Source organism: Paroedura picta, chromosome 10 (genome assembly GCF_049243985.1).
Source record: "Paroedura picta isolate Pp20150507F chromosome 10, Ppicta_v3.0, whole genome shotgun sequence".
Classification (NCBI taxonomy): Eukaryota; Metazoa; Chordata; class Lepidosauria; order Squamata; family Gekkonidae; genus Paroedura; species Paroedura picta.
In genome coordinates this window covers 49,429,448-49,446,119 of record NC_135378.1, presented here as the reverse complement: position 1 = coordinate 49,446,119, position 16,672 = coordinate 49,429,448, and the positions used below count along the sequence as shown (strand labels likewise).

At 39.7% G+C, this 16,672-nt stretch overlaps 1 protein-coding gene across 1 annotated transcript; it reads left to right on the top strand.

Annotated features, from left to right (window-relative positions):
- Nucleotides 1–4,677: 4,677 nt before the first annotated feature.
- FGB (fibrinogen beta chain) lies at nt 4,678–14,525 on the top strand. The gene is made up of 9 exons (XM_077300052.1): nt 4,678–4,839; nt 5,017–5,037; nt 8,014–8,226; nt 9,049–9,232; nt 9,879–10,106; nt 11,479–11,592; nt 12,290–12,412; nt 12,824–13,109; nt 14,037–14,525. The coding sequence occupies exons 1-9, from the start codon at nt 4,744–4,746 to the stop codon at nt 14,260–14,262; spliced, it is 1,491 nt and encodes a 496-aa protein (XP_077156167.1). The 5' UTR covers nt 4,678–4,743; the 3' UTR covers nt 14,263–14,525.
- Nucleotides 14,526–16,672: the final 2,147 nt, after the last annotated feature.

Here is a 16,672-nt window from a genome sequence, read left to right as displayed (position 1 = left end):
GACAGCATCACATGAATTCCTAACTCAGTTTTTTAAGCCCCAGAAAAGTTGTTAGTTTTTACATGGCCAAAGACTTTTTGTTGGTTTTGTTGCCTTAGACACCTGCTGGTATCCCACTGGAAAAACTCAGTTCTGCCTATTTGACCCCATACAATAGATTTCTTGGAAAGTTGGTGATTTAAAATGTACCTCCTTTTTGTGCTGTCCTTTCTTCCTAGTTTTTCCAGTTGTTAAATTTAAACTAGGTCCTGAGTGCTGCTACACAATCATCCCCTCATGTACAATTGCAGTATATCATGGGTTTTGTCATTCTTAACACTGTGAAAGCCACACAATGTATTCAGATTTTACATAGTATATACTCTCTGCCCCATGTACATTGAACTTCTGAACACATTAATTTTGTCTAAACTACAAATCAGTGGGTAAAAAGGAATTTAGCAATTACAGAAACCATTAAACAGGTTTTCCTCCTGTGGAACGGTACTATGTGATTAGGGATAGAGAAAAAAGTTAAAATATAACAAAGCTAGATAGTGAAAAAAATATAAAATGCCTGTTTCTGTTTTGTAGAGAAATAAAAACTTCCAAAGTTGTCATACTATAGATTTGACAAAAGCATTCATCACAAATTACTATTGATTAGTATTTAATCATTACAACTAATCAACACATTCAAATCAGAAAACATGGTCTGAATGCCATTGCTGATGGATATCAGTTGCAGTCTTATTCTTCATCTACTGCATTGTATATTTGCAGTCCTACAGGAACACAGATCTCTGCTGCTTTGACATAGGTCAAAACAAAGACAGCATTTTTACTGAAATCGTAAAAATTAATATCAGCCCATTTCATATGTTTGGCACAATAACACAATGTGTGATTCATTTTATTATTATATCACCAGCTATGTAAACCCTTCTTTCCCCACATTCTAATCTGTGGAGTAGGTAGGGAAGAGTAGGGACCATGCATGCTTTTTTTCATAAGGAAGGGGGAGAATTCACAGCTTGATATTAGTATCAGGAGCCAAACTGTAGAACCCCAGTCAGGAACCAACTATCTCTCAACTGGTTAAGTCTTTTTATTCCTTATGAGTGTACTATTGAAAATATGGTTTTGGTAGCGTTGACATTTTATTGTATGTATAGGTAGGATGGGATGACATATTATCTATGATGATAACCAAAAATCTATCTACAAGGATTCTCACCCCTTATATGGAACATTGAGACACAGCCTCCCCCCCCCCCCACTTCTCTTCCCCTCCTTAACTTTGTGGCTCCTGGGTGCCATGTTGCCCACTCACCAGTCTTCCGAGGTTGCTCCTGCTCTCTGAAGGGTGGAAGCAGAAGACTGGTGGCCATGGTGCCAGAGCAGTGAAGCCCAGCACTGAGGCTCACTTGTTGCTCTGGTGCCATGACCATTGGTGAGTGTCTTTGGAGGCTGCTCTTGCTCCTCGAAGGGCAGGAGCAGCCTCGGAAGACTGGCAGCAGTGGTGGCGGCGCCAGAGCAACAAGTGGGCCTTGCTGTACTGCCGCCACCACTGTTGGCCATCTACTGGCATGGTCCCTAAGGTGGGACAACAGACATCAAATCCATTATCATTTTCATTATAGGGACCATGCCAGTAGATGTTCCACAATAAATAAACATATTAAATAGATCAGTGCTTCATATTGTGTAAGATTTATACTATATATTATTAGGCTAGTCCTACAAGGGAGATCTGTGTACAGAAGTAGGCATCTGCATAAAAGTTGCAGATGCATCAGCCTAGCCCCATATATGTTTTAGTGAACTGGCTTGGAAGCATCTTTTAATGCAAATAAGATATGTACATGTTGTGTGAGAGTTTTGCCCAAGAGTAGGTCCGAATCAGTGCCTAATTCTTTACTTCATATCAGTACAAAATATAAAGAGAGGTCATGTCTCTGAGAGATCCTTTTTTGTTCTAAGTGACTGGAAGCAAACACCCCAGATCCCTCCTAAGCAGAGTTAAACAGATAAAAAGCTATCTGTTCTACTTTTTGGAGGCTGCTTTTTCTAGTTTATGTTTCTTTAAAAATATGGAGAAGCCCTACCTTTCTCTCACTATTACCCAGGGGTAAGCCTCAAATGTGTAGAATTTTTTTTTGCAGGAGTTTAATTGTTTTAGAATGACAGCTCTGCCACCTTTTGCAACCAAGTCAACATAAGTGAACAGCAGAAAGCATCCAACTGGTTGATATTTGATCTTTGAAAACATGCTTACTTCCAGGATCTGGTGACTAATGGTGGAAATTCATTTACAGAAAACCCAGCTACAAATATTTGTTGTCTTCAGGCTATAATTTGAGGAAACCAGAGCTGCTGTTTTAAAATTGAGAATAGTCTTGCACCACTATCTGTATTAAAAAGACATTTCTAAATAAATGTATAACTAGGACAGCTCCCCCCACCCTTCCTCTTGTTTTAATTCCACAAACATTGTGACTTATCTGTGGCCTAAAACTCCTGGTCCACATAAGCCTACCTTTGATGCAAGAGTCAGTAACTACTGCCCTTGACTTATCTGACACAGCTTGTTTAAAGGGCATTGTACCATTGATTGAACAAGCCATTAGGACAAATAGTGCGGGAGGGGGAGTTGATTAGTTGAAACTGCTGTTTTGTAAGGATACCTTTTTTGTGTAAGTTGTGGGGGATGTGACACAGTGAGACAACTCTTGATTGTACCTACTGAATGAAGGACAGAACAATCTCTTGATTGTAACAATTCTTACACTGCTACCAGACTCAAAGAATTCCTTCTCCATTCTGTTTCATCTTGAGCCCAAAAAGCATTTTCAAATAATGGCTAAGGCATTGGCTTTCTTGGCAAAAAACTAAAAGAGCAAATACAATTGTGTGACCTTTCGTAATTGTTAAGAACAGAAGTTCCGGTATTGTCTGCTTGCCTGATATGAACAGCAAAAGTATGCCCAGGGTTTCTGGTGGCTGTCCTAAAAATGTGTGATTTCCTTTCCCCTTGATAGTCAAAGTCCAAGCCAAATAATTTTCCAGGAATGATGGAAAACATTTTTGCTAGGCATGGTTCTTAATGGCCAAGGACAGAGTAGAGGCTATTTTTATTGTTTTAGTGAACAGTGTGATATATTTATTATATTTTGTTGGTTCTATGTGGTGTCTTAATGTTGTATCCATATCTGGGATTGGTAAGAGAGCTAAAACAAATGATAAGTAAAGTCAAAGCTATGCAGGAAAGAATATACCCGAGCTTCAAATAGAGCAATTCTGTATTGTACCCTTGGAAATCCAAAAATCACATTTTGGGTGTATTTCAGTAACATTTTTTCCTGAGTGCCTCAGTTAGCAGCTCTGGCCAGGGATGCTCCTCACTACCTCTCTTGGACACATCTGGTTTGGCTTCATGATTCATGCCTTGGGGATTTACAGACCGGGCTATTTTAACACACACTATCTGCCTTTGAACAATTTTCAGAAATGGTAAACTAATCCAGAACACAGCTGCCCATCTGTTGTGAATGATCATGGTAACTGATGATCAGTCTGTAATTTTAACACAACTTTAGAAGCTTCCAGTTTGTTTCCTGTTAGGTTTTCCAACCTCCAGGTTGAAGTACGACAAAGATCAGCTCTCCTGGACTAAATTACAATTCTGTGGCATTACAGCACAGTCCTAAGCAGAGTTAAACATAGAAAAGTATAACTGTGTACACTGTTAGACGTTTGGGTTCAGGATTCCCCGTCTACCTTCTCCAACACTAAACCAAAATGTAACCAAGTAGTGAGCAAGCATTTGAATTCCTCAGGGCTCTGCATCAGACTGGATGTTTAGTCCAACGGGCAAAGAGGAAAATATTTTACAGTTTGGTAGAAAAGCCAGAGGTTTTTTGAAGTTTTAACATGGCATAGAGGGGGGGCTACAAACTTTGCTTAGCACTGTTAGTAGATTACATGGCATTTTAGGGGGATACATTTCTAGATTGTACCAAATGCTGTTGGAACAAAGAATGTTTTTAAAAAAAATTAGTAGTCTTTGATAGAACTTGAAATCTGTCTTTTCATCCAGCAACATCACATTAAGTTTGCAGTAACTCCTGAAAGCTGCAGGTTTGGTCCTTACCATCATCTCACCTTTTCTTGTTTTTGTATTGAACATCCAGCATGACAAAGGCTCAATTGCTCACTGACTACAGTGAGATATCTGGATTGCTCTTTCTGATCTGTGTTACAGTGCTGTTGTTTTAGGATGGAGGGGCCAGTCCCCGGCTTGCAACAGTTTTTCATCAGTAATAGATCAGTAACTTTACGACAGCAGTGGGAGTATAATCATGTGGGACATGTGGCTGAAAAGAAAGGACAAAGGAAGTGGGGACAGGAGAAAATGACTTCAGGCACTCTGGGTTACAGTTATATTGTCAGTAGTATGTTTTTTTTAACCTATATTCTGTTCATTATGATATTTTGAACAACTTCCAAATAATTTCCACAATGATCCACTTCTATATTTGAAACTGCCTTGCCTTCCTTGTGCTGGGATAGTATATATAGCAGAAGATAGCAGAAGATGTTGCTCAACTGAAAAATCTAGGCACAAAGTGGACAGTGAGGTTAAACATTAACAGTGGGAGGGAAGCTGGACCTATCATTAACAAGCCAAAAAACCTTACATTGATCCGTTTATATATGACCACTGGCTCACTCTTGGAGATACACCACTAAAAAGCTCCTAAGATGTTCAACAAAAGCAATATCATGAAACTACTGTTGCTCTTCTTACTTTCCATTGTTCTTGATAAATCACAGTGTAATTTGGACTATGATGATGAGGTTAGTATATCAATTCTTTCTTTGATTTAGATTTCAGAATGCTTCTAACACTAATACATTTTTGTGTGTATTAAGGAATGCTTATGATCTAAACGAGGCAGAGAACAGTATTGTATTTATTTTCAGCTTGTATATTTTAATAATTCTTTTTCTTTCTCTCTCCTAATCATTCTTCAGGACTCTACTACCATACCAGAGGTAAGACAGCAATTTCTTTTTAATTCTTTTTTATCTCTTTTTAAATCATAAAAAGATATAAATTTGCGCAAACTGAAGAAATATTTGGCTGTAATTTGCTACCAAATAAATCACATACAGAAATGCTTGTTACCAGTTTTATCAATTGTTTCTGAAGCTTTTAAATATTGCTACTTCTAAAGTGATGGGTGGGGGGGAAGGTAACATGGTATAGACCGATCTCATCAGCTCAGAAACCAAGCAGGATCAGCCCTGGTTAGTACTGGGAAAGGACTCCACCAAGAAAGGCTCTGCCATCTCATCAGCTCAGAAACCAAGCAGGATCAGCCCTGGTTAGTACTGGGAAGGGACTCCACCAAGAAAGGCTCTGCCATTGCACCAAGAAAGGCTCTGCCTCTGCTTCTCACTTGCCAGGAAAGCCCCTTGCTGGGATCCCCATAAATCAGTTGCCACTTGACAGCACTTTTTGCACACACAAAGTGAAGGGATGCCAGTGGGAATTTTATCAGTGTGTCTGGCTCCAATGGGACTCCAGATACAGGGCTCTGAGGATCATTAGTTGTAGTTATATTACTGTGATTATAGTTTTGGATAATTCAGAGTCTAGCAATAGTTTGGATGTGATCCATTATCCCCACATTATGTATGTCATGGCATACAATACACACTGACACTGGCATGGTTTTCAGAAGCTCTGAACACCTGCAGATCCTAATGAGATGAAGGGAAAGCCAAGCATTTATGAAAATCAGGACTGGATCAGTACGATCCTAAGAACATGTATACCCTGCTGAACAGACACTAGTAGGATTCTAAGCACACCTCTTGAAGATTGCTCTCAGTGCTTAGCAGCTTGCTTGGTTTGTTCATTTGAATAAAAATTATCCAATTGGTTTACAAAGGGCCCCGGATTAATTGAGCAGCCAACTGGGGCAGGGTGGTTAATTATGTTTAATACAAATAGCCACAGAACAAGTATCATCGAAGAGTGGGTGCTCCTTATTCAGGTAGGTGGGATTGTCTCTGCTAAAACAATGCCAGCATTGTACGCATACATTGCCTAAAAGCATAGAAACAATGCCCCCTCTTCAGAGTCATTTATCTATTCATGTAAAAATCTATCTGGATTTCCAGAGTAATCGTCAACAGTGGCTTCAATTACCCTAGAAGGTTTAGGACTGCACTGTTAATATTATTAATTTAATTAATTAATTAAATTTGTATATCCCACCCTTCCCTGGTAAACTCAGGGCAGGTAACATCGGATTAACATCAGATTAAAAATAATAAGTATAAAAATAGATTGCATATATAACAACATGAATCAATTTAAGTTTTTAAATTAATGTAAAAGCTGCCTCCTCTTCCAACTGAAAACCCTTCCGGGGGGGGGGGGGGTATGGATTTCATTGTTTGGATGGGTTCTTAAGCAGGGAGGCCAGCATCTGCTTGGTATTATATCTTGGCTTCAACTGTAGACCTAGCAGAATAGTTCTGTTTTACTGTCCCTCCAGCACTATTAATGGTTTAGTTAGCAGATTAACCTATAAAATCTAATTCTGTCAATTGATTATTGATTTTAATTTAGGACAGCTTTTGTGGATTTCTGAGAGGCCTGAGCATTGGTATTAGTACTTGAGAGTTAGCAAGTGGGGCTATTCTGTGTGAGGAGTCTACAGGGTTGTTGGTTTTTGCATTTTGGCCATGCCTTTTTTTTTTTTTTTACTTTTATTTGTCGGTGTTGAAAATTATTGCTGTTACTGAATATCTATCACAATTTCTGTTGGGAGAAAGGTGAGTTTATAAATATTTAAAAAATATAAATGAACATAAATGAACTACTTCAGTCAGGTAACGCCACTAGTATCAATCAGACCATCTAATCATCTCCCTAATAACATGGTAATAAACAATTGGTCATTTACACAACTAGTAACGGATGAAAAACTTTTCTCAACTTTCATCTCACACAGTTTTGGGGAATACACTATAATTATTCCTATTTTAGAAGTGAAGGAACCGACTGGGATTTGAACTCTTGATCAAAAGAACGGGTGTCCCTGTCATGATCTGGTTTTCTGCATGCAGTTGTACTTATTGATTAATATGATCCCCTAGGACCAGTGCCATCAAGACTGCAGTTTCACCATGCTAACTAACAATGCTATCCTGAGCTACATCAGTCTAAATTAATTGACTTCAGTGAGCTTAGAAGGGTGTATCTCTGCTGAGGTTTGTACAGGAAGTGCTGTGTACTCAGGGCCAAATGGCACATCATGTCACACACGACTCCACCACAGGGACTCACAATCAGATTGCAGCTGAGAAATCCCAGTGGGAACTCCATTTTAAAGTATCACGGGGCCCCCATTCAGATAATAATCATTGCACAGGAAGAGGGGGGGGGCTTGGGGAAATGGTGAAGGCAGGAGCCCTCCTTCTGCATCATTGTCCCGTAATATTCCCTTAGTCTTTGAAAACTGTATGAAATGATTTTGTGGCACAACATCTGTTAGTAAAATAGAACAAGCATTTTTTGTTTCAGTTCTTCACTTTATTCAAGATATAACTGGCATGTAATCTTTATGTCTGTGTTTAGTCAGACAACAAATACAAATAAAAGTGTTGAGTTGGTAATGGTTGATTGAAGTTGATTTTTTAAAGATTCCAGCACTCCTCTCTAAGGTCAGCTCAGTCATTCTTTCAATTTGCCTTTCATCACAATTCAAAATCTGTATTATAGTTGCATCCCTTCCCTTTGCTACAGCCCAAGCTTTCAAAATGTATTTAGTACTTGCATAAAAGTTATGATCCTCTTATATGAGTGAATGTATCGATACTTAGTTGACTATTTCTGCAAATGTTATTATGATAATGGATTGAAACATGGCAGTAAATACACCGTAGAGTTGGTCATCTTGATTGATACAGACTGTGACAGAAGCTGTTTTCTTTCTTCCTTCTGATTTTGTACAGGCTGAAGGTGAGGGGAAAGCAGTGGACGCACGAGGGCACAGGCCAGTCAACAGACAACGGGAACCAGTTCCAACATTAAGGCCAGCTCCTCCTCCTCCCAGCGGTGGTCTTAGATACCGAGCTCGTCCAACAAAAGCCCCTGTCCGGGGTCAACCTGTAAAGCAGATAGTTTACCCTGACAGTGGAGGCTGCAGACATGCATCAGAGGAACTGGTAGGTATATTTGCTCTGATATTCCCGTGGAAACAGACTGTCTCTGTTTTAGCAGTTACTTCCAAGTTTAGTGCGTCGTTACAAGGCTTATGACAGGGATTATATGACTGTGCATTCTCCTCTTACTGCAGCTCATTGGCACCACAGAGTATACATGGATGTGTTAGGACATTAATTCCTCATGAATGTAGCTATTTCTGAGCTATTTTCTGCTTGAAATATTCTATATATCTTATGTGTTGGATCCAGAATCAATTTTCCACTAACTGTTGAGGGGAGTCAATTTCCATTTCCAGCTCCTCTGGTAGCTGCCTCTCTGTGGGTCATTCCTCAGGGCATTTCATGGAGATCAGTAAAGTGCAGTGGGAGGGTTAGACAGGAAGTTCTGTTCTGTTAATGGAACCTACTCTATGAGGTTACATAGTCTTTGCTACTTATTCTGCTGTTCTATCACTGTCATTACTACTGTTTATCTTGTATACATATTGAGGCAATGACTTTATTCACCCCCCCCCCATTTCATGATTCTTCTGTTATGAATTATGAACAAGGAGTTGGTTATCCAGTTTGTTGGTTTGTTTGCCATTTCTTCATACACATTCATAGAATTATAGAATGATGGAGTTGGAAGGGACCTCATGGGTCATCTAGTCCAACCCCCTGCACTATGCAGGACACTCAGAAAGCTTCATTTGTATGTACACAGTGGTGCAAGTACTGCTTCATTTATGACTGCCACGTAACTGGTGGTGCGATTCTGCATTGTATATAAATATATGTAAATCCTAGCCGACTGCATTTGTAACCAGGTCTTTTTTAAAGGGAGTGCTGTGTCCAACTGGATGTGAGCTGCAAACTGCCCTGGTAAAACAGGAAAGGATGGTGAAACCAGCAATTGCGGATCTAGGCAAGAAAATTCATGATTTAGAAAGAAGCTCTTCTACTTTCTATGAGTTCACCAACCAACTGGATCAGCGGTTAGTGAAAAGGCAGAAACAAATAAAAGGTAACCAATGCCTGTGTTACTTATCCCATTCGTAAACTGGTGTGCAGACCAAGCTGTTTTGCTCTTGGTTTCAGTGTATAAGACTCCTATAGGGAGACTACAAATAATGAGTACTGTGAGGTGAGCCAATTCACATGACTAGACTGGGTACCCCTTCAGCAACCTGAAGTCAACCACTGATGGGGTACTGCAGTTCACTACCCAGCAGTAATTGACATATTCAGGGCTCATTCACACAAAGTTTCAAACTTTCCCCAGTTTTCCAAACATGTGTAGTGCCTATGATGTGGGCTGAGTGGATCTATATAGTCTTATGCACATGTGTGTCATGAAATAGCTTCCAGATGCAGTGAGAACAGCCTATATTAATTGTCACTTTTCAACCATAATCCTGGTCAAAGTAGCTGTTCTGTTAAGATGTGTTCAAACCAGCACATTAATAATGATCTCATTTGGTCATGGGAACCGGCCCTCAGTTTAGGAAATTAGGGCAATGATTCTTGGCCAGAGTAGTGGGTCAGACTATCTACTGTTGCCCTCAAATGCTTGATCAGGTAAAAAGTGAAAGGCAAATCTTGATCATGTTTATAAACGAACCATCTTGTTGGCTTTAAAAAAATGTTTATGAGAATTTTCTTTTTTTTAGATAATGAGAATATATTTTCTCAATTCAACAAGGAGGTAGAGCAGCATTACACTTTCATCAAAGAGAACATGGACCGCAACATACCATCTAATCTGAAAATACTTCGTAGTATTGTGGACACTTTACACCAAAAATTACAAAAACTGGAAAGCATTGTCACCTCCCAGTTGGACAGTTGCCAAACTCCTTGTACAGTTTCTTGCAATATACCAGTTGTCTCTGGCAAAGGTAACTTCTTTTAATCTTGCTCTATAGTTATGTATATAGGCAGCATTCAAGAAGCAACCAAGGCATTGCATGGAGGACCTTATTAGAGGTACTTCTAAATTTCTGATCTCATTTTCTCCTTAGATTTCAGAGATCCAAGTTACGAAATCTGGTTTCCAAAGTGGAGTGTTAAAAGCTTTGTTGTTCCATTTTTTTATTTCCGAGTTTTGTGTAGATCATTGAACATGGGCAGTTTGCTGCTTTTTAGGAAAGGGCATGCTTCCACCTGATTTATACATGCTCATTGATTTTTAAAAAACAGCAGAAAATAGCAGTAATCTTGACTATGGTTGTTCCAGGGTTGAACTGGGAGGGGAAAAACTGGGAAAGAGGCCCTCCCCAAAGAATAGATGGAGAGGCAGCTTGCCTGCCTTGCCCCTGCCTACCCATAGAAGGAAGGGAGAGTATCCCTGCCTGCCTAGCAGGCCACATGTGACTCTTGTCCCACTGGGCTGGTCCCACCCAGGTAACGTGAGGCCATCAGCCCATCAGGAGAAGACCTGGTGGCCATAATGACCACTTTGTATATACAATGGCGTGAAGAGTCTTTCTCTATGGTGTTTCAGAGAGTGCATGTGTGCATCAGTAAAGTGCTGACACAATCATTGCTACGATTGTATAAAGATAGGTTTTTTTGCAGTATTTTACTACACAATTGTAACATATCTGGAGAAAGATAAATGAGCTGAAGAGCAGAAAACTGCACATGCTCAGTTCTCCTAGTTAAGCTAGAATGAATGACAAGCACAGAGTGAAATTCTGGAACAATAAAGGAATAGAACAAGAACAATCAACCTGTGCCACATTGCGCACTTTTATCAGGTATGGTAGTGCTGCAAATGATAAACAGAAGAAAGCCTGTCAGAGTCTTCTCATTTGTTTGTACTTTCCAATTTGGTGAACACCACATCTTCTGTGGTACCTCAGGTAGCTCCAACTACAGTTCCAGCTTCTGAGTTATGGCTGGCTGCAGCAACCCTACAAAACTACATCCCCCCCCCCACCTTCCTGTCTACTCCCTATCTGAAACAATCTTGCTGTATTCCACTGCCCTTTCTTTTCAGCCAGTTGATGTATGCATGGGCCTCTGACATATCAGCTTTATTGAATGAAAACTCTATTGTACTGAATCCCGAAAGAGCTCACCATTTGAAAGAGATTACAATTTCAATTAAATTTATCAGGATTTTTTTGGGGGGGAGGATGAATTTCTAAATATAATTCCCAAGAGCATATTTGACTTCAGCATGGTATGGGCCATAAACATAAATACACATTAAACATCCCATCTGTAAGGAGTTTAAATAGATTTTGTTGTTTGCTCCAATTGCAGAGTGTGAAGATATAATTAGGAAAGGAGGCGAAACATCAGAGTTGTACCTCATTCAACCTGATCCTATTTTCAAGCCATACAAAGTTTATTGTGACATGACCACAGAAAATGGAGGTGAGTATTAAATCATAACAGTAATACTTTTTTTGCTGTCTAAGTTCGGTAGCTTCAACAAGCAAACACGGATATGGTCTCTGTTTCTAGCTTTGAAACAAGGTTTTAAAAATAATTAAGTAAATATTATACACAGTTTCTAAACATGAGTTTGATGTAGTGGTTAGGAGTGCGGACTTCTAATCTGGCATGCCGGGTTCGATTCTGCACTCCCCTACATGCAGCCAGCTGGGTGACTTTGGGCTCACCATGGCACTGATAAAATTGTTCTAACCAAGCAGTGATACCAGGGCTCTTTCAGCCTCACCCACCCCACAGGGTGTCTATTGTGGGGACAGGAAAGGGAAGGTGACTGTAAGCCGCTTTGAGCCTCCTTTGTAGAGAAAAGCGGCATATAAGAACCAAGTCTTCTTCTTCTTCTTCTTCTTCTTCTTCTTCTTCTTCTTCTTCTTCTTCTTCTTCTTCTTCTTCTTCTTCTTCTTCTTCTTCTTCTTCTTCTTCTTCCTCTTGAGTTAGCAGATGTGATTTCAGTCATGTACAGATAACATTTATTTTGCCAAGCTATGCTCAGGCTAGTAAAATAAGGCATTTTAAGATTCAAACCATTTAAGTTGAATTAATAATGGCTTTAGAAATGTCCTGTGCCAGAATATTTCATTTAACATTACATTTGGATGTCCCTCCCCCAATTTGACAGGCTGGACTCTTATTCAGAACCGCCAAGATGGCAGCGTTGGTTTTGGAAGAACATGGGATTCATACAAAAAAGGGTTTGGAAATATTGCATTGAGTGGTGGAAAGAACTATTGTGACACTCCAGGTAAGAATTTGACTTTGAACAGCTGGTAATAGGAAAGTAATCCCTGCTGTTTCTCTTCATGTAGAAAGTAAGATGTCTCATTTTAAGGTAGACTCTTATCTTATGCTTCAACTCAGTTATGAGTACTTGTGCTGTTTCTTGTGTGGGCTCACAAATAGGGGAACTGCTCTTGTTCTTCATGTCTTGAGCCCAGCACATGGGAGAGCCTGCCTCGTTTGTCTAAGGCTGCTCTCTAGAGCTTTTGTGCATTTCAGCATGATTCAGGATTCAGTTCCAGGTTTCAGTCAAAGGGGGACTTTTTGTCTCATTTCAGTCCCCTCTCTCCAACTCAGGCTGGCCTTCCATTCTAATGCAGACACTGCAAAGCTTTCTTGAAAGTCCTCCAGTCAGTTTGTTATTGTTGTGTCACAGGTGAATATTGGCTTGGGAATGACAGAATCAGCCAGATAACCAAAACAGGACCTACTGAAGTTTTAATTGAACTGGAAGATTGGAATGGTGATAAAGTTAAGGCTCATTATGAACGATTCAGCGTGCAAGGAGAAGCAAACAAGTACCAGCTCTCTGTTAGTAACTATAAAGGCACAGCCGGAAATGCACTTATGGAAGGAGCATCACAGCTGCAAGGCGTGAACCGAACAATGACTGTCCATAATGGCATGTTTTTCAGCACTTTTGACAGAGACAATGATAGATGGTACGTGTCTTTTCACTTAGTGTTCCTTTTCGCATATTAGAAACTTCGGTATCTTTATGGATATCTTTTAATCTTTTCTCACCCTCTCATCTTTTTATCTTGCCTGTTCGTGTGACTATCTCCTTACTGTGTTCCTGGTTGTATAAATGGAGAAGGGTGGCTGGGTAATTAAATGGGGATAAAATATACAGGTGATAAGTTGCTTTAAATAATGATTAGTATGATAGATACTAAAATGGATAAACCATAATTTCAAAACATGTGTAATTGTAGATGGATTGCTTCACAAATACTGCCGTCTTGTACTCACCTAGCATTGCATAACTTTCATTGATATTGTTGGGTTGGATTCATTAAATCCCTTGCATAAACCTGTTAAAGGATATCTTTCTCCATTTGGGGGAGGCTTAGGAGAAGGGTGTCCTTGAAACCTTACCAAACCATTTGGTCCTGATGGGCTAATAAGCTCCAGTTTGTTACATGTAAAGTGTTTTTTTTTTCTCCCAAGAGCTGTAGCCTGGAGAATGTTGCCAAGAATACAGTAGACCCTCACTATTTGTGGGGATCCATTCCTGGAATCACTGTGAGTGAAGAAATCTTTGAATATTGGGAGGCAGAGAATGTTCTGCCTCTCAGTAGCAAAATAGCCACATGTAAACAAAAACCTGCAGGAAACCACGTTACATTGTTGGACAATGAAAAAATAAAATAAATGAGGGTGGACTGTATGCAGTTCCCTTTGTCTGGGAGACTGTGAGGTGATCACCTGAGAAATATTGATTTAATAGGGTAGACCTTGTTCAAGCAAGATAGAATCGCTTCTGAATTCACAATTATAAGACTGTTGGAAGATAGCAGGCTATTCAAATGGAATGTACCTATTGTCGTGTGTTCAACATCGCTGATCTCGTATGTTTTTCTGCACAGGACCACCGATCCCAAAAAACAGTGTGCTAAAGAAGATGCTGGTGGTTGGTGGTATAATCGCTGTCATTCAGCCAATCCAAATGGCAGATATTATTGGAATGGAGTGTATACACCAGATATGACAAAACATGGAACAGATGATGGAGTCGTCTGGATGAATTTTAAGGGGTCCTGGCATTCACTGAAGAAAGTGAGCATGAAGATTCGGCCCTTCTTCCAACAATGATAATTGTCAAAATAAATAGTAACAAGCCTTTTGTACTCACATCTATTTCGTGATACTCAATCTTAACTTTTCATGAAAATAGTCCATGCTATGTGTATAAAAGTCAAGATATTGTGCATAATATGTGACTAAAATTGTACCACAAAAATAGCCTTCAATGATGTGAAAAAGACATACACTACTGAAGCCATTTAGTTAGCCCAAATTTTTAACCCAGAAATTAAATGTTCTGCTCCATTTAAGATTAAATTCAAATTCCTGAAGATACGTACAAGTCTTGTAATACCTTGAAGACTAACTGGCTTTTATTCTAGCATGATCCTGAGGACTGGCATTTACTTAGTATAACCTTTCTCTAGGGAGGGAAAGTGGGTCAACATGAACATATATGGTCATAATGCATGATAAATGTGAAACAAATTATATATATAAATTAACTCCCACCCATTTGGAAAACCCTTCCAGGGCCATCAAGAAGGTCCAGGGTTTCATGAATCTTTGGTTGAGAAAGCCTGATTTAGTCACATACATATAGTTAGGGCTTATTAGGCAGACACATCAGGGTAAAAGGCCATAAAATGCTAGATATACATGGCAAGCTTTAATTGATTAAAATTCAAATGTTATCAAGAAAAATATACTATTCACAATAGCTGTAACTGGTAATGATATAATTAAGAATAAGCTGGGCTTTTAGCACCCTGCTTTTTATATTTATATACATTTTTTATATAGATAAAGAAAAGGAAAAAAGAAATAATAACTTTAGTTACAATATCACCCCTCCCTCTACCCCCCAGTCCCCATTTGCTTGTAGTTTCATTTTGCCAAATACAACAGATAAAAATTCCACTGTTCTTGAAATTATCCAATTGGTTTTTTGTTGACTATAGATGTCAGTTCCTTAAATTTCCAATTCTTAGCCAAAGCTAACTTTGCTACACTGGTCGCATAGAAGAAAAAGTTTTTAGCACAAGCAAAAAGCCATTCATTAGGTATTTAACATTAACCATTTCTTCTTAAATAGTATGAACTTTAGCCCAGTACCTATGCACTGAGCCACATCTCCACCACATATAAGACCCCCCCACACACACCTTATCATGACATTTCCATCAGAATCAGATCGCTTTGAAATCTTTACAATTACCTTAGGTGTTATGTACTAAGCATCCTGCTTTTTACTACACAAAAGAGTCTCAAAGCAGTTTACAATTGTCTACCCTTCCTCTCCCCAAAACAGACCCTGTAAGGTAGGTGAGGTTGAGAGAGCTCTGTGATTGGCCCAAGATCACTCAGCTGGAGGGGTACGGAATCAAACCTGGTTGTCCAGATTAGAGGCTGCTTTTGTTAACCACTACACCAACTGGCTGTAATGCCCAAAGAATCCCAGCTCTTTAAGTACATGGGAGGTGAAGGCTTACATTCTGATATCTTCTAATTCAGCAGTTTCAGTCTGGAGTCTTCTTCTGAATAGGTGGAATTACTTATGGACTGATGCAAAACTTCATCTAGTCCTATATTATGTTTCAAATAGCAGGCTGCTGGCTACAGGAAGTTCACAGGAAGGCAAAGCTTTTCTACTATTTGTCCTCAACATTTGTTATTCAGATGTATACAACCTGTGAACATGGAGGTTCCCATTCATGTGGGTATTCCATTTATTTGAAGTATATTTGAAGACCTTGCCCGCTTGCATACTTATGAATTGATTTGTTTACTTCATTTGTCATCTGCCTTCCTCAATGACACTCAAAGTGAGTTGAAGAATTATAATTATAAAAAATAATGAAGGTCGCACAGTGCATCCATGAACCATGCAATAAAGCTAGATTTCAGGAATGAAAAAACAATTAAGTACAAGCAGTGTAATATATCATATAAACTGGATATAGTAGTTAGAGAATCAAAATCCAATATGAAGGATTTCACAATTGCAGGATGCTGAACTTCTGGCAGCATAGTACACCCACTAAGGAGGAAAAGAAGGCTGCCCAACAATTTCAGAGACAATCCCAATTAAAACCTCATTGGTGGAGTTGGCAAGTGTCGTCAAATTGGAGCCAACTTATGGCAACCCTGTAGGGCGGGGGTCATCAACCTCCGGTCCGGGCCGCGAAGGTCATGGTACTGGGCAGCCGGGCCTGCCTCCCCCCCACCCGCAGCTTGCCAGGTCGTGAGCGAAGCGGCTGCTAAAGCGGCCGCTTCGCATGTGGCCCGGCTAGCTTCTCACTGCAAGAGGGAGGGGGAAAGGCAGGCACAGATGCTGGCACGCCGGTGACGCAAATGTTCAAGCACGGAGCTAGCTCCCAGTAAGTGATTAATGGTACTCCATACCAGCTGGAATTTCTGAGCTGTCTTTAAGGGCATGGCCTAGCCTTGTGGTTATTGTGGATCCACATGCCCAAAT

Bases quoted from the DNA above. Each gene is read 5' to 3' on its own strand.
- FGB (XM_077300052.1), top strand. From the start codon at position 4,744: ATGTTCAACAAAAGCAATATCATGAAACTACTGTTGCTCTTCTTACTT. The intron at 8,227-9,048 runs GTAGGTATATTT...TCTTTTTTAAAG, and splicing joins GACATGCATCAGAGGAACTG to GGAGTGCTGTGTCCAACTGG. The intron at 10,107-11,478 runs GTAACTTCTTTT...CTCCAATTGCAG, and splicing joins ACCAGTTGTCTCTGGCAAAG to AGTGTGAAGATATAATTAGG.